The 22,246-nt window shown below is 37.8% G+C and overlaps 1 protein-coding gene across 1 annotated transcript; it reads right to left on the minus strand.

Moving 5' to 3' along the window:
- Positions 1–5,856: 5,856 nt before the first annotated feature.
- Positions 5,857–20,328, minus strand: LOC137934042 (proteasome subunit alpha type-2-A). The gene is made up of 11 exons (XM_068778237.1): positions 20,145–20,328; positions 19,967–20,043; positions 19,237–19,301; positions 18,687–18,733; positions 9,224–9,299; positions 7,378–7,445; positions 6,851–6,920; positions 6,686–6,771; positions 6,532–6,594; positions 6,380–6,445; positions 5,857–6,229 (listed from the first exon to the last, which is right to left on the minus strand). Exons 1-11 carry the CDS (start codon positions 20,183–20,185, stop codon positions 6,181–6,183), a joined length of 708 nt encoding a protein of 235 aa, XP_068634338.1. The 5' UTR covers positions 20,186–20,328; the 3' UTR covers positions 5,857–6,180.
- Between the last annotated feature and the right edge of the window lie 1,918 nt (positions 20,329–22,246).

Genomic DNA, 22,246 nt, shown 5'->3' on the forward strand with positions numbered 1-22,246 from the left:
CTTATGTTTCATGTCAATTGTTGTAGGTTTTCCATTTCTGTCAGAAAGGCTCTGTATAGTTTGCTTGGATTATGATCAGTGTTGTGGAGGGACTTTCCTCTCATGATACGTGTACAGTAGGATGTTGTTTGAATTCCTTGTTGCTTATTTAAATGCATTTCTTCACAGAGAATAACGCACTAATGAATACATGTAAAGGCTGCAAATGATTTACTCATGGCACAATTTATCTTAAGTTTCAATGTTCCTTACCTACATGCTTTTTGGATCTTCATAATAGATGTAATGGACAGCATTTACATATGCAACTTGATGTAGCAGTAATGATAAAGAGTTGGGTCTCCGAGTTCCGTGACCAGGACACCTTTGAAAAACCTACTTTGATCTGTAAAATTGTTTGATTAGTGAATAGTTTTCTCTCTCTCTCTCTCTATCTTTGTCTCATTTCAAAAAATAGTTTGAATGAAGCTGGTTGAACAATTCTTGAATGAAATATGTTTTGACTTGTTGAGTGTGAACTTTTGTGCATATATTGGGGCATTGTTCTTTGCATTTTGCACATACTTTGGATAAAAGATATCTTTGTAAAACTCAATATGTTAAGTTGTTTATTGTTGAGGATTTTACAAAATTGTTACGTGTTTCAGAGATTTTGTAAAAGGCCTAGGTATTTTTTGGGTATTCATGAACCTTACATTGAGTTCCCTTTACCACAAAAAGCAAATATTCAGGGAACACACTTCAACACATGGTTGGGAATTCAGAACTTGAGATTAGATCAGGCGCGCGCGCACACACACACACACATTATATATATCTCTAACCTGAAATTAAGAATATTAATTTTTTGAATTCGGTATCAGAATTTTTTCAAAAATTTGGTATTAGGTTTATATTTAATATTAAACTTCTTATCATCTTCTAATTTTAGTATATGTTTCATATGTATTCTCGTATTTAAAATTCAAAAGTTTAAAAGTATGAATAATTAAATAGGTAAATAATAACTTTCAAGAGTAAATAAGAAAAATATTAAAAAAAGGATTGATATTTGACAAGTGTATTTTTAATTATTTTTTAATATAATAAGATTTTCTTAATAGAAGATTTAAAATTAATTACTTAAGACTAAAATTTAGGAGTAATAAATGGTCTTAAGACATTTGTGAGAAAGTGATTTATGACATGATAGTTGTGAAGATGAGATAAAATAAGGGGATTCACCTTAGATTTTATGAAACTTATGATACATGCTTTGTAAGAGATTCATTTTAGATTATTGATATGGTTTTTTAAATAAATAAATATTATTATTATTTATTTATTTATTTATTTATTTAAAGGAGTGAAGAAGCCCAATTTATTTATGCTTGATAAATATAATTATTTAATTATAAGAACTAATTAAATTACTATTAATCTATTAATAGTTTAGGATATAATATTAAGTTAAATAGATTTAATAATATTATTAATTTTATATATAATATGATCTTTAATATTTCATTATAAAAAAAACATACTTCAAAATAGTCATAAAATGTATTAAAGGCAGTTATCATTGAGTAATGTATGACAGATTTATATTTTTTATTAAAAAACAAAGTGAAAGCAGTCAGATTGAAAGTTCACAAATTATGTACTACACTGAGAAGTGCACTAGGATATACTCATTAACTTAAAATAAGTTACAGCGGCCATCCCCCTCAGGAGGCCCATAGGCCCATAGCACATTGGGCTGGGCTTTTAGTTAGTTCTCGGGGACGTCCATTTTTTGTACTTGGAAGAAACTTCCTATTTGTGTTAGCTTTCTCAACACAACAACCCTTACATTCCATTGCAGCTTCCTCTAGACACCTTTTAGGAGCTTTTAAAGGCTAGCCTCGTCTTCTTTCCCAGCAGACAGCAGCTTCCTCGCTCTTCCTTCCTTCCTTCCTTTCTTCTCTCCCTTTAATCTCTGTAACCATGATTCAGTCTACAGTTGATTTAATCTCCGGGGTGGCTTCCAATTCTCTTTTCGTCTTCTGCATCTGCAACTTGATCATAGCTCTTCTTCTCGTTAGCGGCTCCAAGTCTGATTCGCCTGCTCTTTTAAGCGAGTCTCCTTACAGTTCCAGTTCAAGCTCTGATGATGAAGATGCAGAATGTGACGGTTGTACTTCACCGGCCGAGGAGTTGGTAAACTCGGAGTCCGGGGATGAAGAATGCGGAATGTGTGGTCCTGCTGGCCCAAAGAAACTCACAGAGGAGGTTGTAGACATTAGCAACGAGGAAGACGACGATGAATTGAGGAGAAGAGCGGAAGAATTCATTGAGAAGATTAACAGAATATGGATTGCTGAAAATATGCAACAACCCGTCATCAGAAAGGTAGTGCTATGAGTTACGCGGGACTGCTCACAATCCACTGTTTTCCTCTCTGATTTCGTAACTACTCCATTAAGTTCATCAGAAGTACTCTTAGTGATCAGACATATTAGAGGAGACGAAAGATCTCTCAAGCGATCATGTATAATGTATATCTTCTTCCATTCCTATGAGAAATCCAACAAATTAATGAAAGCTCTGCCATTTTTGGATAATAATTAGAAAAACAAGAGTCTCATCTCTGCTTCTTGCTCGGAAATATTGCTGTAGTCTGTTCAGGATATTTGAGACCCGATACAATCTTTATCAGTTTGTTAGCTCATTTAGAAAATGACGTTAACTAGACGCACCTATCGCCGACTGTAATAACCAGAATTTTTCAGCAAATCTCCATTTCCTTGAAAGGAAATTGAACAAACAAGAGAGCCGGAGAAGAAATAGACAACGACAACACTGTCGTAACAGTTGGCGTGCCGCAGTTGTCGTTTTCTGTCTCCCGTTTTTCATTCCCTCTATTGTAAAAGAGGAATTTTTAATTGATAAAAAAAAAATAAGTTTTACACAAAAAGATAATTGCAGCGAAGAGATGTAAAAAAGTATATGCACTGGTAGCGGTTGGGGCAGACGGAATCAGAAATAATGTATGGTCCGGTGAAAATATATGGAAGATGAGCGGCAATGAGAGCAGTTAGGGGGGACTGAATTGGAGAGAGTACATAGTCCAGGCAAGAGATGTTGGTAAAAGAGACTGTAATAGACAGTCGGAGAAGAAATAGACAACAACAACACTGACGTAACAGTTGGTGTGCCGCAGTTCCGTCGCTTTCTCTGTCTTCCGTTTTTCATTGTCTCTCTTGGTAAAAGAGGAATATTTAATTAAAAAAATAAAAAAATAAGTTTTACACAATAAGATAATTACAACATGGAATCAATAAAAAATGACAAGAAGAGTCGTGGCACTAGGGCAGACGGAATCGGATAGAATGCATAGTTTGGTGAAGAGATGTGGAAAAGTATCACATTGGTAGCAGCTGGGGCAAACGGAATTAGAGAGAATGCATCGTCTAGTGAAGAGATGTGGAAGATTAGCAGCATTGGGAGCAACTAGAGGGGACGGAATCAGAAGAGTACAATGTCCAGTGAAGAGATGTGGAAGAGTAATAACACTAACAATGATTGCGGGGGGGAATCGGAGATAACACCTCGTCCTATGAAGAGATGTGGAAGACCAGTTGACTTTTTTTTCTTCATCTCTCGTGCAAAATTCATGCATGTGAGTTCGCCCTTACACAAATAGTACATGCATGGGACAGGGGCGCTGAGGGGGATAAATAATTTCCCTCCTGGGTTTGGCTCTGCTAAGACGACGCAATTGGGGGAAAAGGCTGGTGCAACACAAGTTAGAGTGGTTGCCTGCAGAGCTGATGGCCACGGCAAGCGCCAATGGTGAAGGTTGACAGCAACAACAAAGGTGATGGGCGATACAAAGTCGGAGGGAATGAAGGCGACAAACTCAGGAAGGAGGCGGTGGTGATTTCCTGCGATGGACGAAGAGTCGGAATAAGACGAGATGATGGTGAATGGAGGTTCCTACTGGTGGCAACATCAAGGTGGAGTGATTTCGATGAGAAATCGGCGATGGGAGAACCGAGTGAAGGGTAGACAGGTGACGGTGATCTTGGCTGAGGTAGGGGAGAAGTTGAGAAAGAAGATGCCTAAAACGGTTTTGCTTGGCAAGACGGGATTTGAGTCAGACCAGGGACGATGATGGGAGAGGTCGAGGCTGATGATGATGGCGAGGTCGTAGCCGGCAAGGCCAGCGATCTTAGCGAAGGTAGGTGTGAGGGAAAGTCCTACGCGACATAGCACCGGCTAGACCTGACAAGGATCGGGAAGGTTCAACTGTTCTGGTTGGGGTACGACTAGCCCATAGTATGAGATATGGGAGAGATAAAGAACCCTTCGGTGAGAGGTGAAGACGACGACTATGGAAATTTTAGAAACGGAGGAATGAGCTTGGTGTAGTGAGAGATGAGACGGGCACAAAGAACGAGGCGTACGGAATAGAATATGCATTGTCCATGTGGTTCAGCTTGGGAGGGTTTGGTAGAGAGTGAGTTATTGGTACAGAGGTAAAGGAAGTTGAAAGAATTTCGGAGGATGGCATATGCAAAAGATCAATCTGCTTTGATACCATGTTAGATATTAAATTGAATCGTACATTTACAATTGATTAATGGTGGTATTTATATAATTTAAAATAAATTTAAATAATGATATGGGATAAATGTAAGATCTTATCCATATTATGAAACCTAAACGTTATCCGTCATCAGTTAAAATCAAGAATGAGGGATGGGCAGTAAAACCGAGAAAAGAGAAGTAGTCGATAATCTTTCCAACACATGAGACGAAGCAGGAAGAGAATGTCGGCTTTGCAGAGACATAATGTCAAAAGTGCTGACTGTATCATCCCAGAAAGAAAGACATTGTACCAAACATCCGAGGAGCATCTGCAAGCGTGTTCAGAGAGTGCAGATAATGCAGCTGTTGGTCCCCGTGCAGGAAAAAGCTCTCTCATTGAAATTGCTTTGATCATCAAAAATAAACCATCGTATGATTTTGTCTCTTCAACTTCGTGGCTCCCATTTCCCAGTGCAGACTTTTCACCGTTTTCCCCATGGATGGGACCATTTGAAAATGAATCTGTTTTCTGTACTCAGTTCAAGTTTGCAGACGTATATTTTTTTCTCCTTGGGGTCGCTCTGTGGCATAAGAATCTGTCTAGTTACATAACCTCTCCTGTCGAGATGATTTGCTTGGACAAGATCTCCTTCTGTGTTGAATAAAGCAAGAAGCTTTCCATTAAATAACTGTAGATTAGTGACCTTTCAGAGACCGGCTCTTTTTGGTGATTTCCCCGTGCTTTTTTCTCTTCAAAAAGGAGCTCCGGAAAGATCACAGAAAGAATGATTACCCTGACGAATTTCCGCTGTTCTTTTTTCTTCCTTAGAACTCGCTTCAGTCCATTGCCGAGACAAATTTGCTTAAAACGATTTCAGATGTTTAAAAACAATGGATGGGATGATTGTTTAAACCCTGTTCTTTTTCAAGCATTTCCAATTTTATTAATTGCCTTTCATTTCAGTGAATCTAAACCTGATTCACCTTCCAATACGTAGACAAAGACTCCCAGAAATTTTGTTGATGAGATCGCGGCAGCTTGAAACCCGTTTGAAATGGATGTGAGAGAGAAAGCAAATAAAATGCAATATTCTCCCAGGAATTGGTACTACTGATATATTTAGCTCACATCAATTCGCTAGAACTTGCGCCGATGGAGCGAAAGTCAGAAGAAGGACATCCAGAATAGATTAGTGGAAAAGAAAGAAGCATCTAATTGATGGCCGTTTAGCCTTCACCCAAGTACAAAGTTTTACTAGTAGATAGGCGTTTTCCTTTTAAATAACGGTAAAGAAAGGCTTTGGATCAACTAAAAAAAACCTTGCAGGTTCCCAGCACTGAAATGCCAATTTATAAGAAAACATAAGTAGCTTCCAAAAACCAATTCCAACAACCTTAATACCTTTCACCATCTCCCATCCGACCCACTTTTTGAAAGAGAAAAAACACAGCAGCAATCCATGAAAACGGAAATTAAGAATGCCCTTTTAACCGTATAGATCATACATCTAAAAGAAATATGCCACAGAATTTTTTCCTGATCTGATATTTTCTTAATAGAAATTTCAAGAGAGCACAACGTTGTGACTGTAGATCCAAGATAGCATGCACGTAGAATAGCTCAAACTGTTACTCCACTTCAGCCAAATAATCATCAATTTCAGCTGGCGTCAGAACTCTGCAGAACACCATCCAGGAGATTTAAGCAAGAAATTTTAGTGGAAGTTAAATTACAAGAAAAACATGCTAAAATACACCAGAAACTGAAAAACAGAAGATTCAGGTCTTCATTTTTGGCAGAGCACTCCAAAAGCAGGAAGAAGCTTACCTGAAACGTCGATCAGCACCAATTATTCCAATCTCAATGTTTTTCCCTGAAATCTGCCCTTCAAACCTATGCAGTCAACCATTTCAGTAGAAGGAACCCAAGACTATGACAAAATATATGGTAGATCATATGCTCCAACAAAAGCAGCATACCCTTCTTTTAGCGTCAAAATGGCTGTGTGGACAGCATCATCAAGCTCCATATCATCGGTATATCTACAAGATTTGGCAGAATGAGTCACACTATGCAACATGAGAAAGAACAATCAGCAGATGGCAGAAAGTCTGACTTCAAACAGAGGAGCACCTTTTCTCAAGAAATGTCTTAGCATTAGATACATTTTTTCCCATGGCTGATGCCTTCCAAGAAAAATATGAACCTGATGGATCCACCTATAGCAAGATAAAGCCAGGTCACCACATGAATAGAAAACAAATACACAAGGACAAATAATCACAAGGCAGAATCAACCTGGTACAGCTGTGGCCCATTGTCATCATATCCAGCCACCAAAAGGGAAACCCCAAAAGGTCTCACACCACTACAAAATGAAAATGTGACTGATTGGAGAAAAACATTTTGAGTATAATAACCACAACACATAAAGTACTCAAATGTAAACCAGCCAACAAGTATCAGATGATTTTAGTAACTCCATATAATAGACCTTTGTCTTGCCCTTTTGCTTGTAGTAGCAACTAGAAATTAGGGACCGAAATGCACCTCTGTAAATACTAGAAAGCAGATGTTTCCAATGCCACCGGCAGCAAAATCAAACTTAACACAATTATATGGATTATTAATTTATGCTGTATAAATTGAAGACTGAATATCAGGATAACTCCAAATGAATATGAGAGAGCATTATAAAAAATGTCAATTGAAACTACATGAACTCATCCCGTGAAGATGATGTGACTGACACAGTAGTTTTTAGTTCTGAAGCAGTTTTGAGCATTCATTCTATTTCCTGGAAAAGAGGATCAGTGAAGTTTTACCCAGACTGAGTAAACTCCTGCATAACAGCTGCAGTTTCTCTTACAAGTTGTGTCACTGGAATCGGTTCCTGCAACCATCAATTAGAACAGAAATTAGAAGAGATCTAAAGGTAAAACTGTCATCCATATCCACTGTATACACTAAATTATCAAATACTATACTCTTTTATAAACTTCTGCATCTAGGTATACTGCATAAACAAACCCATGAAAGGGCAGTAAAAAGAAAGAGAACTTATAAAGTTAACTACAAGTACTTAATAGGCTTTTTATTCCCTGTTTATCTGCAGTTGCATTTCCGAGATATTAAATCGGGATAATGACTAGTATCACAGTAACATAAACACTGACATCAACTCAGATCAACATACATGGACATATCCACTACAGGCCATATACATGCAAAATAGCAAGATCTCAAACATGGTTGTGCAGGTTGGTCTTTGGGTACCACATCAGGCTGCCCAAAATACAAGACGCCTCATTCAAGATGAAGCAAGTCAGCTGAAACAAAATGAGAACCTTGGATTTGATTAAAAAAACTTCACTAAAAAAGTCAAAATATTCTGAAAAGAAGGTAAAAAATAAATCTCTCACTACTTTTATCTGAAACTTAGTAAAATTCAAGAAGTGAAAAACGTATACGTTGAGAAGCAAATAAAACTCTGATTTAATTAATTCTTTCTTCAATCCAAATGCAGTTTATTATCTACCTAAAGGTGTAATTGCATAATCTACTGGGTCTGATCACTTGAACGACCACTTTCAGTCATCAATTTGGATTATATGGCATTAATTCCATGGCCAAGACAGTAAAAGGTTATTACATCCAAACCTTAGATCATCTAATAGAAAATATGTATAGAGCATGGTAGGGGACTGAATCACTTGAAAACGTCCTTTTCACAGTTTAAACAATGTTTTGCGATCTTGTATGTAGTAAATGATAGAACAATGAAGACATCCTTATTGTGAGAAAGAGGATACACTTGTTTCGAGATGAAAAGTTTATGATGACATCATAAGATGTTACACATAGTTAAACTATTTAAAATGTATAAAACTACCAACAGCAAAGAGTCTAATGTAAGTCTTGCTGTCAGGCAGACAACCATACTTCTATAGGCACACACCCCTGACACATCTCAGATCTGGCCAAATCAGAGATGACTCAGCCAAACAGAATATAACCTGCCAAGTCAGATAACCATCATAGAAAATAATAAACAAATACAGGTATGGACTCTATTAAGCTCATGCTGAGGTTTTCGAGTAAAGTTTGCGCTATGAAAAATTTCAAAATGTTTATCGTGCTAACTGATGGCATACTATCTTGAAAATCTCCAGAGCTTGTGCCTTCAGCCTTTAGGACCAATCAAAAAAATTATCATTCCATGTCCATTTTAAAATCATTTGGCCACTCACTGAAGTAGCCTATTGTCAAATGAGAGCTTTTTAATCTTGCAAGATCTTATCTTTGGAGGTGAATTGGGCATTTTCCATGATTGTCCTACGAAAAAAGTTGTTCTATTGTGAAGATTTAGGTTTAAGTCTCACCAGGAGACTGGGGTGTGCATGTACAATCAGCATTGAAAAAAGATCTTATATTTGAACCAACTACATCTTTTATGGATCTAAAAAATTATACCAAACAGGGACTAGTTAAGCCAAGATAACCTCCCAAGTTAACTTAATAAGATTTTCTTTTGGCTAAAAAAATATCAAAAACAAAAAGGCTAATTATGTGGTAATATAAGAGAAGCAGATTTTCAGAAAGAAGACATTAGTAAAGCTGAATAGTGATTAACAATGAACACCTAAGAGAGAGAGAGAGAGAGAGCCATACCTTGTATAATTTATTATACTGTTGTGCCTGTTTTCTGCTCTTCCGCACCAAAACACGGGAATCTGGACCCATCCCACTGTGCAAAGAGAAAATTGATTGACAAGATTGAGAACAAATATAAATGAAAGCAACAATAGAGAAAACAATAAAAGAATAATCATATGATTTCCTACAGAAGGTCAGATAGAAATGGCAATATGTATACAGCCCAAAGGTTATGATTAGCAAATATAAACGGCAATTAGGCTGTGCAGATAATACATTGCTGCTCAAACACTTTCTGATACATTCTGATGACAACGATGTTTAAAACTGTTGGCCCCATTTAAATAACACTATTATTACTATTTAATTAGCTTAGAATGAATATCTGTATAGAGCTATAAGGGTAAATTGGCATAAAAAAAGCACAGGGTTCAATGGATCCAAAATTTGGTAAAGATGGGTAAATCCCGCACTAGTCACTCTGATTTTTTATTTTTTTAAATGGTGAAAGCTTTTATTGAGCTAAGAGGATAATATAAAAATTACACGGAAATCAACAGACTATAAAGGAAAGGAATTCCTGGATACAAGGAATGGACAGGAAACACCTCTTTAGCTAAGACATCGCCATAGAATTAGCAGTTCTTAATGGGTGCTGCCACAAAACAATAAAGGACTTGCATAAATCCATGATTTCTTCATAAATATATCTGAAGCACCAAGGAGGCTTGGAGCTGCCAATCATCCAACTGATCACAATAGACAAGTCGTTTCAGCAATCAATGGCACAGAAAAGTTTTCCGAATACAGCTTGCAACCTTGTTTGAGCATGCTGATATCAGCTTCGGCTGAGTCTTTCCAGTCAATAAGGCCCGAGATGCAAGCTGGACTGAGGCTCCTCATCCCTTATGAATTCCCTACCCCAGCTCAACCCAGATTACCGAAGAAGCTTCTCTCAAAATTAGTTTGAGGCACCCTGAGGGAGGAGGAATCCATTGAATGAGGGAAGAGGCTAATGCTTAGTGAAGGTTGCAAACAAATGCTAGTGCTTTTTTTATCAAGGAGAGAGGGATTGGTGGGAGGCCTTTGTATGTTTTTGACCGGAGAAAATGGTCTAGAATAAATTCTCAATTATGCTAACAACACAGACTGCAGTCCAGTTGAAGGTTCGGTTATTATGCTTTTTCCACAATAACCAAGGGACAGCAGCCGGAGATGCTCACCAGAGAGTTTGGGCAGTGTGAAGCAAATTTTCAGAAAATTCAAGCTATTAGATCAGGGAATGACATGGGGAAGCGAGAGTTTAACCTGAATTTGTTCAGCACCGAGCCCCAGACCTGAATGCTCAAAAGGGCAGCGAATCATCAACTGATCTATAGGTTTCTCATCTGCATTGCAGAATTTTCTCAAGGAATCTACCACTGGGCAGCCATGCTTTTGCAACTCCTCACAGGTAAGGATCTTTTCATGGGAGGCTGACCAAGTGAAGTGCTTAACTTTTGGTGGAATTATTAGCTTCCATGAGAGAAAGATAGCCTAAGCTGCCTCATGAGGTGACTGACCCAATATATGCTAGTATAGAGAAGCAGTAGAGAAATCCCCCAAAGACTCTAAAGTCCATATGATTTCATCCTGCCTAGCTTTTGAAGTAGATGGATTCTAAAGTCAGAAAATCTAGAATATTACTGGTTTCCACTTCATTCAAGTCCCTCCTGAATTGGAAATTCCATTCACCATGAGTATCCCCTTCTTTTGATAGTTACCTCTTTGTTCATCACAAGATCAAAGAGGCCTGCATTCTCCTTGAGGGGCGAGTTCCCTAGCCACAAATCTGACCAAAATTCTGTCAAGTTGCCGTCCCCTGTATGAAATCTTTTGAATGGCTGGAAGATATGTTTACAGTTGATAATCCTTTTCCAGACCTGAAGTTCTATATGCTGGACTCATTACACGGAACCAGGACTTTGGGTTGAAACCATAGCTTGCGTTTAAAACATGCCTCCACAAGGATTCTTTTGATGTAGCAAATCTCCAGAGCCATTTTGCAATGAAGATTTCATTCATTAATGTTAACTTCTTGAGACCTAGCTCCCCTCAATTTTCCTCTTACATACATATTCCCATGTAACCAACGGGTAACAGAAAGAGTCCCATGGGCCCCACCACAGAAATTTTGTTTGTACCGCTTCTAGCTTGATTATAGGGCATCCAATTAGAGAAAGGAAATACTTTGAGATGTCAGCCAAAGGGGACTTCATCAATATATTTCTACCAATGGGAGAAGTTGGCCTTCCCATGAGGTAACCCTTTTTTCAACTCTTTCAATTACTGGATTCCAGAGTAGCTAATTGGGGGCAGCCATGGAAAAAGCGAAAACTTAAATAACAGAACAGGAAAACCAGCAGCCCTACATTGAGGCAAAGCAGTCAACTCTCTCCTTGTCAAGATTAACATCGAAAACTCCGCTTTTTTCCCAATTGACTTTTTGACCAGACATACATTCAGATAAGGATAACAGAATCTTTACATTCAGCACCTGATCCACTGAACCTTCACAAAATCACACTGTGTCATCAGCAAACTGAAGTGCTGGGACACATAATTCTGAATTCAAGAATCCAAAAACAGAAATCCAGCCATTTTGTTGCACCATTTGGAAAAAGGAGCTTAGTCCTTCACTTACTATGTTGAAAAGGGCGGGGGGGGGGGGGAGGGGGGGGGGGGGGGGGGGTGGGGTGAGAAGGAATTCTCCTGTCTCAATCCTCTTGAGCTCTGAAAACCATTTATGAGAAGGGAAATGGCAGGGGAGGAAATACATGACCGAATTCAGCCCCACCACCTCTGACCAAAGCCCATGTTCCTTAACATGAAGCCCAAGAAATTCCAGTTGACACAATCAAATCTGTTAAGGAATAGTCCCACATGGATTAGTGAGAACAAATATGTTGAGTTTATTAGTTAGGAAAGAAGTTTTCTAAGTTGGCTAGTTATTTTGGGATGGTCCTTGGACCCAACTTTACATGGTAGGTCCTACACCTAAACTATCCACTTGTAGAGCCACAAAAGAGGGCCTACACCTAAATTATCCACTTGTAGAGCCACAAAGGAGGGCCTACACGTGAGGGGGAGTGTTAAGGAATAGTCCCACATGGATTAGTGAGTACAAAAATCTTGAGTTTATTAGCTGAAAAAAAGGCTTCCTATGTTAGCTAGTCATTTTGGGATGGGCCTTGGACCCAACTTCAACATGGTATCAGAGCAGGTTCTGCGAGTTGACTCAGTCAACCCATAGAGATAATGGGATACTTTTTTTATCGATTATCTCTAGCAGTTTAGGTTCATATCTATCTTTTTTCTCTCTTTTCAGTCCCTATACCCGTTGTTTTCTTGGATTTCGCACCTTCATCCTAAGTTAACAAAATGTCTTGTCTAGATCGAGGATCCATAGAAATTATCACGTGATAGATGGAGTGTCCAACTAAAATTGGTAGAATTACTTTTTTCCTAAGAAAGGAACCAAGGTCCTCACTTGAATTCTAACACGGTCAAGCCTTCTCCCAGACAATGCATCCAAATCAATTCCAGTTACCTCACCAACCATACTAGTGACCTTTTGAAGATGCTCTCTGACAAAATCTGTAGGGTTAAGTTCTTTCTTGTAACCCATGCCTTCTCATCACTCCTTTATTCATCGATAATCCGGCAACAACGAGACATGCCTCCCTTCTCCAGCACGGAACCATATCTCATGCTTTTTTGCCCAAAGTGTCTTCTTCACACGCATTTCTTTTATTCAGCATGCAAAAACTTCCTAAAAATCGTGGAGATCCTCCAACGAGATTCAAATGAAGGATTGTAGGACATTTCACAACAAATTCCGAATTGAAGGGAATGACATCCGCGTAAAGCCGACATGCTCCATAACGAAGAAACAATAGATGACTTTCGAGAATTTGAAACTCTGCATTTCTGTTTATCACTAGTAGGTGCCAATGTCGGCACCAATGGTGTGGGTTCGCACTGCACCTTCATGCCTATGCTCAGCTCCCTCCCTCATCTCACTTCTCTCAGTTATGAGACTTTCTCCACACTAGTCACTTCAATTAACATGAAAATGTCACGAAACTTATGGGCAAAATGGTCTTTATTATTGTAATATGGGACATAGGATATTTTATACAATCAAATGGGATAAATTAATTATTAGGAGAGCAACTATGAGTTCAAGATGTGAGGACGTCCTACTTTATGTAAGATCCATAGTAGTAGTTAAGAGTTACAATTAAAGAAGTTGGTGTCAGAGCAAAGTAAGTATAAGAGTTATAGTTGGATTACTCTCAAATGAATCCTTATGAGTGGAAGGCTTTAATCTATAAATTGAAGAAACCACAAGGGCAAGGACAAGCTTAAACACAATATTTTTGTTACGAAAATGCTAAACGAACTCTAGTCTAACCACTATTTTTGCCACTCTGACGTGGCTTTGTTGCCACATTAGGTCAAATCCTTGTCATAGCTTATTTAGATCATCCAGTCGTCATAAAGATGATCTAAGGTTTTCTCTCTGGATTTTTGTTTTTCCCGTGCACTGAAACCACACGAAGCCCATGATAATTAAGCCTCTAGGGTGTCCATCTCTAAGTTGTTTAAGAAAGCTCCATGTACTAAGGATTTTCCTCTTTCCTTCAAACAAAAAGCACAACTGAGCGCACCCAGTTGCACAAATACCCAAGGAACGTGTCTACCTTTCTAGTTTGTAAACAAAGCTTCAATAAATTCCAACAGTATGGGGGATCTTTTAGACTACTTTTCAGGGCAACAAGCATCTCACCAATTCTATTTTTCTACAAAGAAATTAGTGTCAGAAGCAGCCAAGGTCAAACAAAAAGAAGGTTGAGAGCAGTAAAATAAAGCTTCAAATTAATTGACAAATCGTGCCATCAATAACGAAACTTTTCAATTATACCTTGACAGAAAGCGTGGTGGGTCTACTTTCTACCACAAGAAATGGTTTCTCAATGATTTTTAGATAGGGAGAATCAACATTAAAAGAAACGAAGATTGTGTAGGAAGCTAGATGCGCGACAACTCGAGTCGACTTGACCCCCAACTCAGGTCAACTCAACCCCATCCAACGGCAATCAAATCTCAGCACAAATTTCAAGTCACCTAGACCCTCCCTTGAGTCACATTGACCAGACCTAGATAGCTACCAAGAGGCATGTCTGTAACCAAGATATACATACAGGCTATGCTACACTAGTTCAGGAGAGAATTGGAAGTTGCAACTTTTTTTCTTTTGAAATGTTGAAATCTTATTATTCAAGGCTGATATCAATACGATAAAAGAGGGGACCCTTCAATCGATAGGGAAGGAGACCCCAGTAACAAGGGAAGAATAAGAGACACCATTCTTGGCTAGATTGTCATCCATGGAATTGGCTTCTCTGAGTACATGCTGCAAAGAAACATTAAAAGGACTACTAGGTCTTGGATTTGCTAGGTTTGTGGAGGAAGACCCTCCTACCTAGGTTTGTTTGTACTCTTCTCTCTTTTATAGTTTATACACCTCATTTCAAAACAAAACAAAAAAAAGTTTTGGATTTGCTCAACAATGAATTTGAGCCTCCTTGGAGGCATGGATTTTTCTTTCGTCCAGTTGAAAACCAAGGGAGAATCCCTCTCAATAATGAGAGGCCCAGAGAAATTTTCAGTAAACAACTTCTTCCCTTGTCAAGGAGCCTTGATTTTGTGCTTTTCATGAGTCAGCGTGACCAATTGAACGTACTAATGCCAGCAAAACTCATCCTTGGGAGTCTCTGAAAACTCCACCTGCCCCTGGGCTTCCCTTGGTTCTACCATCAAATTGCAATTGGAAGCTGCAATTAAAGCCTAACCATGAGAAGCTTTTCAGGATTTTCGGGCTAGGATCCCCATTCGACATCAAGAAGAGAGATAGGATGTGGCTGCCACATCTTCAATAGAGATTGTCCAAACAGAGAATTTGATAAGCCAGCTCTTGCAACCCCTTTTAGCTGAGATACCCCAATCACAAGACAACAATTGAGACTCTTCCTCCGCCTCAATGGCACCTTATTTTTATTGACTTTCTTGGGTTGAGGTTGGCAAGGACTCCTCCATTTTGCCCTATGTAATTGTCACATATTCTAACCTCAGGCCACAAGCTTCGTAATCAATTTGAAGGCGGAGCTTCACCAACCGCCTGATGACCATTCGAGCATGATGCCATCTTGTCCTTCATGGTCCAGTGATGCTAGTGACTATTTCTTGCAAGGATGAGTAAGCAATTTGATTATCAGTTGAATGCAAACATCTAAAAATGTGAGGGACCATGAGACAACAGATGACAAAAACAGCATTGCTCATAACCAAACCTCAAGAATGAGGTTTCTGAAAAGGGAAGTAAAGAACTTGGGTGTAAAATAGTCTCTATTCCTATATTAGGGAATTTTGGGTATTTTATGTAGTCGCAAGGAGGTAAATTAGTAATTAAGAGAGAAAGTACTGGTTCACTTGGACATGAGGCCATCCCAATCTATGTAAGAGTCATGTTGTAGTTAAAGTTAAGAGATAAAATAAAAGTAGAAATAAGAGTTTGAGCAAAAGCAGAATTTTCCTCAAAGGAATCCTCATGAATATAGGACTTTTAAACTGAACTTCAAGAGATCACAAGGGTAGGGACGAGTTTAGACCCAAACCTTTTTGTTTATCTTTTTTGCATGTGTGAGACTTTCTCTCTCTAGTTAGGACAGGTTCCTAACAAAATCTTCAGCTTACAGCAACAGGAATTGACGCTGGCAAAGGAGGGACTTTTAGAAAATTCTTGGGAAGAAGAACAAAAGCAAGTGAGCAGGAGAAGAGAAAACCGGAGAAGAAAAGAGGGAAAGAGTGATGATCATGTTGATCTACTAAAACCTCCACCTTTTGTTTTTATTTGCAAAGTTCCACCCCCTTTATTTATAACTTGTACTAAGAAGAAAAATTACAAGTATATCTTTATACCTAGCACCCAGTTGACCAACTGGCTTTTCCCAGCTACCCAGCTGACCCGACCAGATCAGTCAAAAAAGCAAGCTGCACAAGGGAATACCCCCACAAAATAGTGAAACTATGCACAGTGGCAGGGGATGGGCCCCTTCCATGTTGGCATTGAAAGAGGGAGGATAGGGGCTACACACCCTCCCTTGCTGGTCACCCATGATGGAGGGGGCAAGGCCTCTCTCCTTCCAGTATAAGAAATGGGGAGGGGCAAGCTACACCATTCCACAATCTCAGAAAATGGGGGAGGGGGTTGTGGCCTTCTCCATTTATAGAGAGGAGAGGAGGAAGAGGCGCCTCCCTCTTTTCCTCAAATGGTACCCCCCAGCCTCTACATCGTCAAGTAGGGACGACAAGGGATCCGTCCCCATCATTGTAACAAAATTGAAGTCTTGCATTGCAGAGGGGATGGTGGGACTCTTCCTTTGCCAGCAGAAGGAAGAGAAGAAGGGCAGGGTTCTACTCGCTCCTCCATCTTCCTAAAGATTTTTGGGGTCCCTCAATTTTTTTTTTTCTATTTTTTATTTTTTAGCAAAAATAACTTCATGCTAACATCAACACAGGTCAATTGACAATCATAACCCATTGACCCAGGTACAATCGAGCCCAATCACCTCTCAAGGCTGATGACCAAATCTTTTTTACAATATTTGATGTACTATCAAATCAAGTACAAGGTACACTATCCTAGCTCAAACAAGTTGCTATTTGGAAAAAATAACACAAAAGTTCTCAATAATTGATTAGGTAAAGTACATCATTGAAAACACCCAACAAAGAAAAGAGACTAGAACTAGCTTCTTTGTTTATCTAATTACATGCAATAAATCATCTTGAATGATTCTCAGTAATATATTCACACCTTTTTCAAAAAAAAAAAAAAAAATCATCTTGAATGATCACCATCATATTCGCAATTAGTAATTATCGTTACTGGACACTTTTCTCAACCATGCTATGTCGTATATATACAAATTTTCAGATCTTTGAATATTAAGGCTTGCCTCCAAATTGCAGTTTCTCAATAATTCTGAATTCACCACTTGGCACTATTCACAATGATCATACATCTCCAGAGATTCATTGTTAGTTCATCTATAATAGATGCAGAAGGAATTGAACTGAAAGCTGATTGGTTCTAAGCCGACAAGTACAAGACACAGTGATGTATCACCAATAAAATCAATTAATCCAATTCATTTATTTTTCTCACTAATAATCACCAAATGAAGTGTCTAAGTACTCTGTCATACGCCTTATTAGACACTTCTCTTCTTCTGATATTTACTAAAAGTAGAACATTCAGGTTATGGATGTCGCCCTAGCATCTTAACGGGTAATATTTTTATCCACTATAATTTCATGATGCAGATTCTTAATTTACTCCTCCCGGTAATTATGGCAATGTTAGCCATCCGTGTTGTTCTTAAGGTACCTATAACAGCTTTTTTTTTCACATCTGCTTCACATTGCCTTATTGGGAAAATCCTTAGAGAGCTAAACCATTCTAGGACAATTTCCACTAGGCACTTCCATGCTTCAACATTTAAGACATATAACTCAGTAGCCTCTCACCAATTTTTCTTTTTCAAATTTTTGTTCTTTTTGCATGTTGGACCCTTTGCCCTCGTGAGACTTGAACCCAAGACCTCCCCCTCTCCTCTTCTCTCGCTTGCCAAAGGTCCAGTCCAACTTTTTCTCTTCTCCTTTTAATCCTATTTAAAACTTCTTTAACTTCAATCAAATCTAATTTAAAAGTAAAAGGTGCCACTCCCATGTATTTCACCACCAGCTCCAATTTCAATTCCTATGTTCTTCATGTAATCTTTGGATAGTAGCTTGCTAAAATAGGTTCTCCAACTCTCTTCCTTGATTCCATCCTCCAATAATCAATGAGAAAAATTGTCGCCATAAGAGAAAGCCAACATGTTCCTGTAGAGTTCTCAAAACCTAGAGGTCCTAAGAGGTTAAAAGGCAGTAGAATATAGAGGAAAGCACTGCTAATGCAAAACTTTACCAGAGGCCTTGGATCAAAATTTGAATAAAACCTAGCACAGCATAAGATGCCATCATGGGTAAAAGCCACTTGGTGAAAAAAAAAAAAAAAAAAACCTCAAAAGTTTGACAGCCTTAGGACCCGCAGAACGTAGTAGTACCACTGCTGAACCATTTTCCACTTCAGCTCTCAATTTTGGAGATCGTACCTCCTGTAATAATTTTTTTTTTTTTTTCTGATAGTCGCTTGATCATTCACTCAATAGTGAAGGTGTTATAGAGGCAAGTAAAAAAGGTAACGACAAATCACAAAGTACTGAGGGATTACCATCGGCAAACCATAATCTGATAATCTCAGAAGAAGCAATTTTGCATAACATAAAAGCACTCCATGCTCACAATAAGACACAAAATGGTAACCAACCTGTATACAACTCCAATGTTCTCAGTTAAAAGCTGAATTTTCTGAACCTGCAATTACACGAACTCAAATCACATAAAAAGTTTCACAATGCACATACTATAGAAAAAAAAGCAAAGAGGAAGTAAATGAACATATTATATCCCACCATCCTAGTGGAGAACACAAAAACTGTGCATTTGTATTTATAAATTGAACTTTCCAATTTTATATTAATGAACACACCAATCACATACAATTACGAATAAGGAAACTATATTTCGCGTAGTGACATCTTTTTGTCCTAACGGGGAGGAAAATAAGACACAAGTTATCCAGAACTCTATGTTAGCTAGGGAGTGGTTAGTCACAAGAATTAGAAATTGACAGCAGTGGCAAGATCAATTGTAATCAATAATTAGGCACAACAGTCCTCCATAACCTTTTGAATTGTATCAATGAGCTTTTGTGGCCAAAAGATCCGCAAGAAAAGCATATAGAGACTTTTTTATACATGCTAAGTGAAAAAGTAGCCTGAAGAACCTTTAAGAGAGCACCAGAAGAAACTACTTACAGAAGTCTCATCAACTAAGATAGATGGTAGTTTCTTTTCGGTTGCAATAACAACACCATTGGCAGCTGCAACAAGGACAAATGGAACACAGAATTGAACTTAGAGATTGAGTGCAAAGGGTATCAAAGAGCAAGAATGAGTAAATTTCACTTCTTTTTGTTGAGATCAATCATACTCCACCATATTCAGAGTCAAAAAGTGAGATCCTCCTATTAAAATGATAATTTCTTAGCGAATGGGACTAATCAGTGCTCAATGAAACTAAATTGAAACTGATTATTGAACTCAAATCATCCCTGTTCCATGGCGGGGAACATTAATTTTAACATCCATTTAAGTACCAAACTAGGAAATCAGTCAATGGCGTTATTCATGAATGGAAGTGATTCACACGTAAGTACAGATTAATAACGAAATAAAGAATTTTGGGGTTTCTTAGATGACACTTTTTAACTCAAAAATTCCTGTTAACATCTTGATCTCGCTGCCTCTACATTGTAAATAAAAAATTTCAACATATGAAATAGTCACATGTTAAGTCATAGCCACATGAGAGTTCGGTAAGCAGCCCGGAAGGGATTCAGCTAACCTAGAAATGAGCAGCAGACTACGAAAAATTATATCTCATCTCCGACAGACACATCAATTTTAACCTCGGTCACAACTATAAAGTCGACCAATGCCAACCCAAGAATTTAACGATGAAAAAGAGAACAAGAGAAATGATCACCCTTTATCCCCAGAGAAGTTTGTCCGGATCCAACCGCCATGAGGGCATGCTCGATTTGAACCAGTTTCCCCGAAGGGCTACAGCAAAAATAAACACAGACAGTGAGAAGAAATCACGAAGTCAGTATTCTGCAAGCACACGAATACATCCACTTTGGAAAGTCTCCAGTGATTCATACCTGAAAGTAGTAAGGGAAAAAGAGTATTGGCTGTCCCCCATCCTTCGTCCGCAGAGAAGAAGAAACAGCGGTTTACTCGAAAGCTACGAAGGAAGCTCGAGCTTTTAAGAGAAAAGCCTTGCGTTTTCGTCTGCGACAAGCTATTGCCTGACCTGCGCCCAAATGCGTACCAGTTACCAAGGTCCGATTAGCTCTAGGACCAATTTCGGCAATACCTGTAGAATATGGACTCGGAGAACTTTAAAGTTCAAACTTGGGGGGAACTATATAAGAATTACAAAACTATAGGGATGTAAAAGCAAAAATTCCTACATTTGTTCAATGGATAGCCCTTGTGTAAGGAAGGTCTCCTTCTTTAATTGGTAAGGCCATTGTTGTTACATTCAATACATGTAACAGTAATAAAATGAATAGATAAAGGGTAGTTTATTACTTGTTCTAACTCCTTAGTTTTTATTTGGAATGGGTAAAGAATTTTTATTTAATCCAATGAAAGCCAAAAGGGTTTATAAATTTTTTAATAGAACTTTTAAAACATATTATATTAAATCAAATGAAAAATTAAATATATGATTTAATATTTATATCTGAACATTCTTTAAATTGAAGTCATCCTTGAGATTTTGCTCTTACACTTTTATGTGTAAGGTTTAAAAAAAAATTAAATGATCCATCCTTTTATTCAAGTAATCAAGTAAATGGGTACAAAATAAATTTTAGCCAAATCCATTCCATCCAATCAACAACAAGCAAATGAATCGACAAATCTTACACATGTAAAGATTCTTGTTCTATGCTTTTATAGATATAGAAGGGTAAAATGGTAGAATGAATAATCAAATGAAATCGGTGCCTTTGATTTGTACAATGAATCCACTTATCAGTACTATGTGAATGTGTATATGACATATTAAACGAGAAGTAATAAGACAACAATAAAACACCGATAACAATCGTAGAATAGCTTGAAATTTTATAATATTGGGTGGGGTAGCGACATAGAACCCCCTACCCTTGTGGCTCTAGCCTTACAACAACTAACCATAAAAGGAGATATATATGTATCTCTTACAACACAATGATTCAAGTCATACGCCATAGATCCAGGGGTTTGGAAACATTTTTGGGAGTTAAAATAAGATTCCACATACCCTTGTTCTCTATCCAAAAGTAACATTCAGTTTCATCATTGCTATAGATAAAGTTGGAAGTTCTCGGTTTTGTCAATCCATCTCATCTAAGAAAATTACCTATGTCCACTCAAAATGAAAATAAAAACTCTACTGAGCTCACCTTGTTAATTATTAAAATAAAAAGGTTAAATATAATTGTGAGAACAAAAAAGGAAAAATACTAACTAACTAACTAGTAACAGTGACAATATTCAATAAAATTAAGTCAATGGTCTAAAAATGATTATGTATATAAATAGTAGCTGAAATCCCAACATTATTATTTTCATTTAATAAAAACCATAAATTAATATTTTTGAAATAATGTTGTTGGCTTATTAAGAGTACCACATGATCATAAAAGATGTTTCTTCAAGAAACACTAACAATAAGAAAACCACAATAAGAACATAGAAAAGAACAATACTTTTATCTTTTTTTATACCCTTGCAAAGATATTGGAGGGAAAGGAAACTAAACTTTTTTAGTAATTAACAAGGTTGGGCAAGTTGCAGGTGCTAAAGCATTGGCTTTCTTTTACGCTTATGTAAAGTTAATTATATTGTCCCAAGTTGCTCTTTGTTCTTAGAAGTATTCTTTTGTGTCTACTAGTCCAACTCAAATTGTCTCACTCTCACTTGAGTTTTGTTTTTTGTTTCCTATAAAAACATTCACACCTAAAAAAAAGACATAACAAATTCAAGGCCTTAAAAGTCTTGATGCTAAGTGTTTTTGAAAATGCACTTACAGGATTGTCCTTTTGTTTGATCCTTTTTGTTTTTCTTTTTCTTCAGGACATACCAACTAAGGCATACTCATCTATGTTTGTTATAAATCATAAGCTTATGCTCAAATTTCGGCATAAACTAGTGCTTCCATATTGGAATGCTATGTGAGTATCATCCTAGGGTGGCCCACTTCAAGATGTTA

Source organism: Aristolochia californica, unplaced genomic scaffold (genome assembly GCF_029961685.1).
Source record: "Aristolochia californica isolate CCGP_79_NKW_82.1479 unplaced genomic scaffold, dmAriCali1.0.hap1 SCAF_6, whole genome shotgun sequence".
Classification (NCBI taxonomy): Eukaryota; Viridiplantae; Streptophyta; class Magnoliopsida; order Piperales; family Aristolochiaceae; genus Aristolochia; species Aristolochia californica.

Coding starts and splice junctions, on each gene's coding strand:
- LOC137934042 (XM_068778237.1), bottom strand. CDS start 20,185: ATGGGGGACAGCCAATACTCTTTTTCCCTTACTACTTTCAG. Junction 19,302..19,966: donor AACTTCTCTGGGGATAAAGG/GTGATCATTTCT, acceptor TCCTTGTTGCAG/CTGCCAATGGTGTTGTTATT. Junction 7,446..9,223: donor AGTATAATAAATTATACAAG/GTATGGCTCTCT, acceptor TGATGGTTGCAG/GAACCGATTCCAGTGACACA.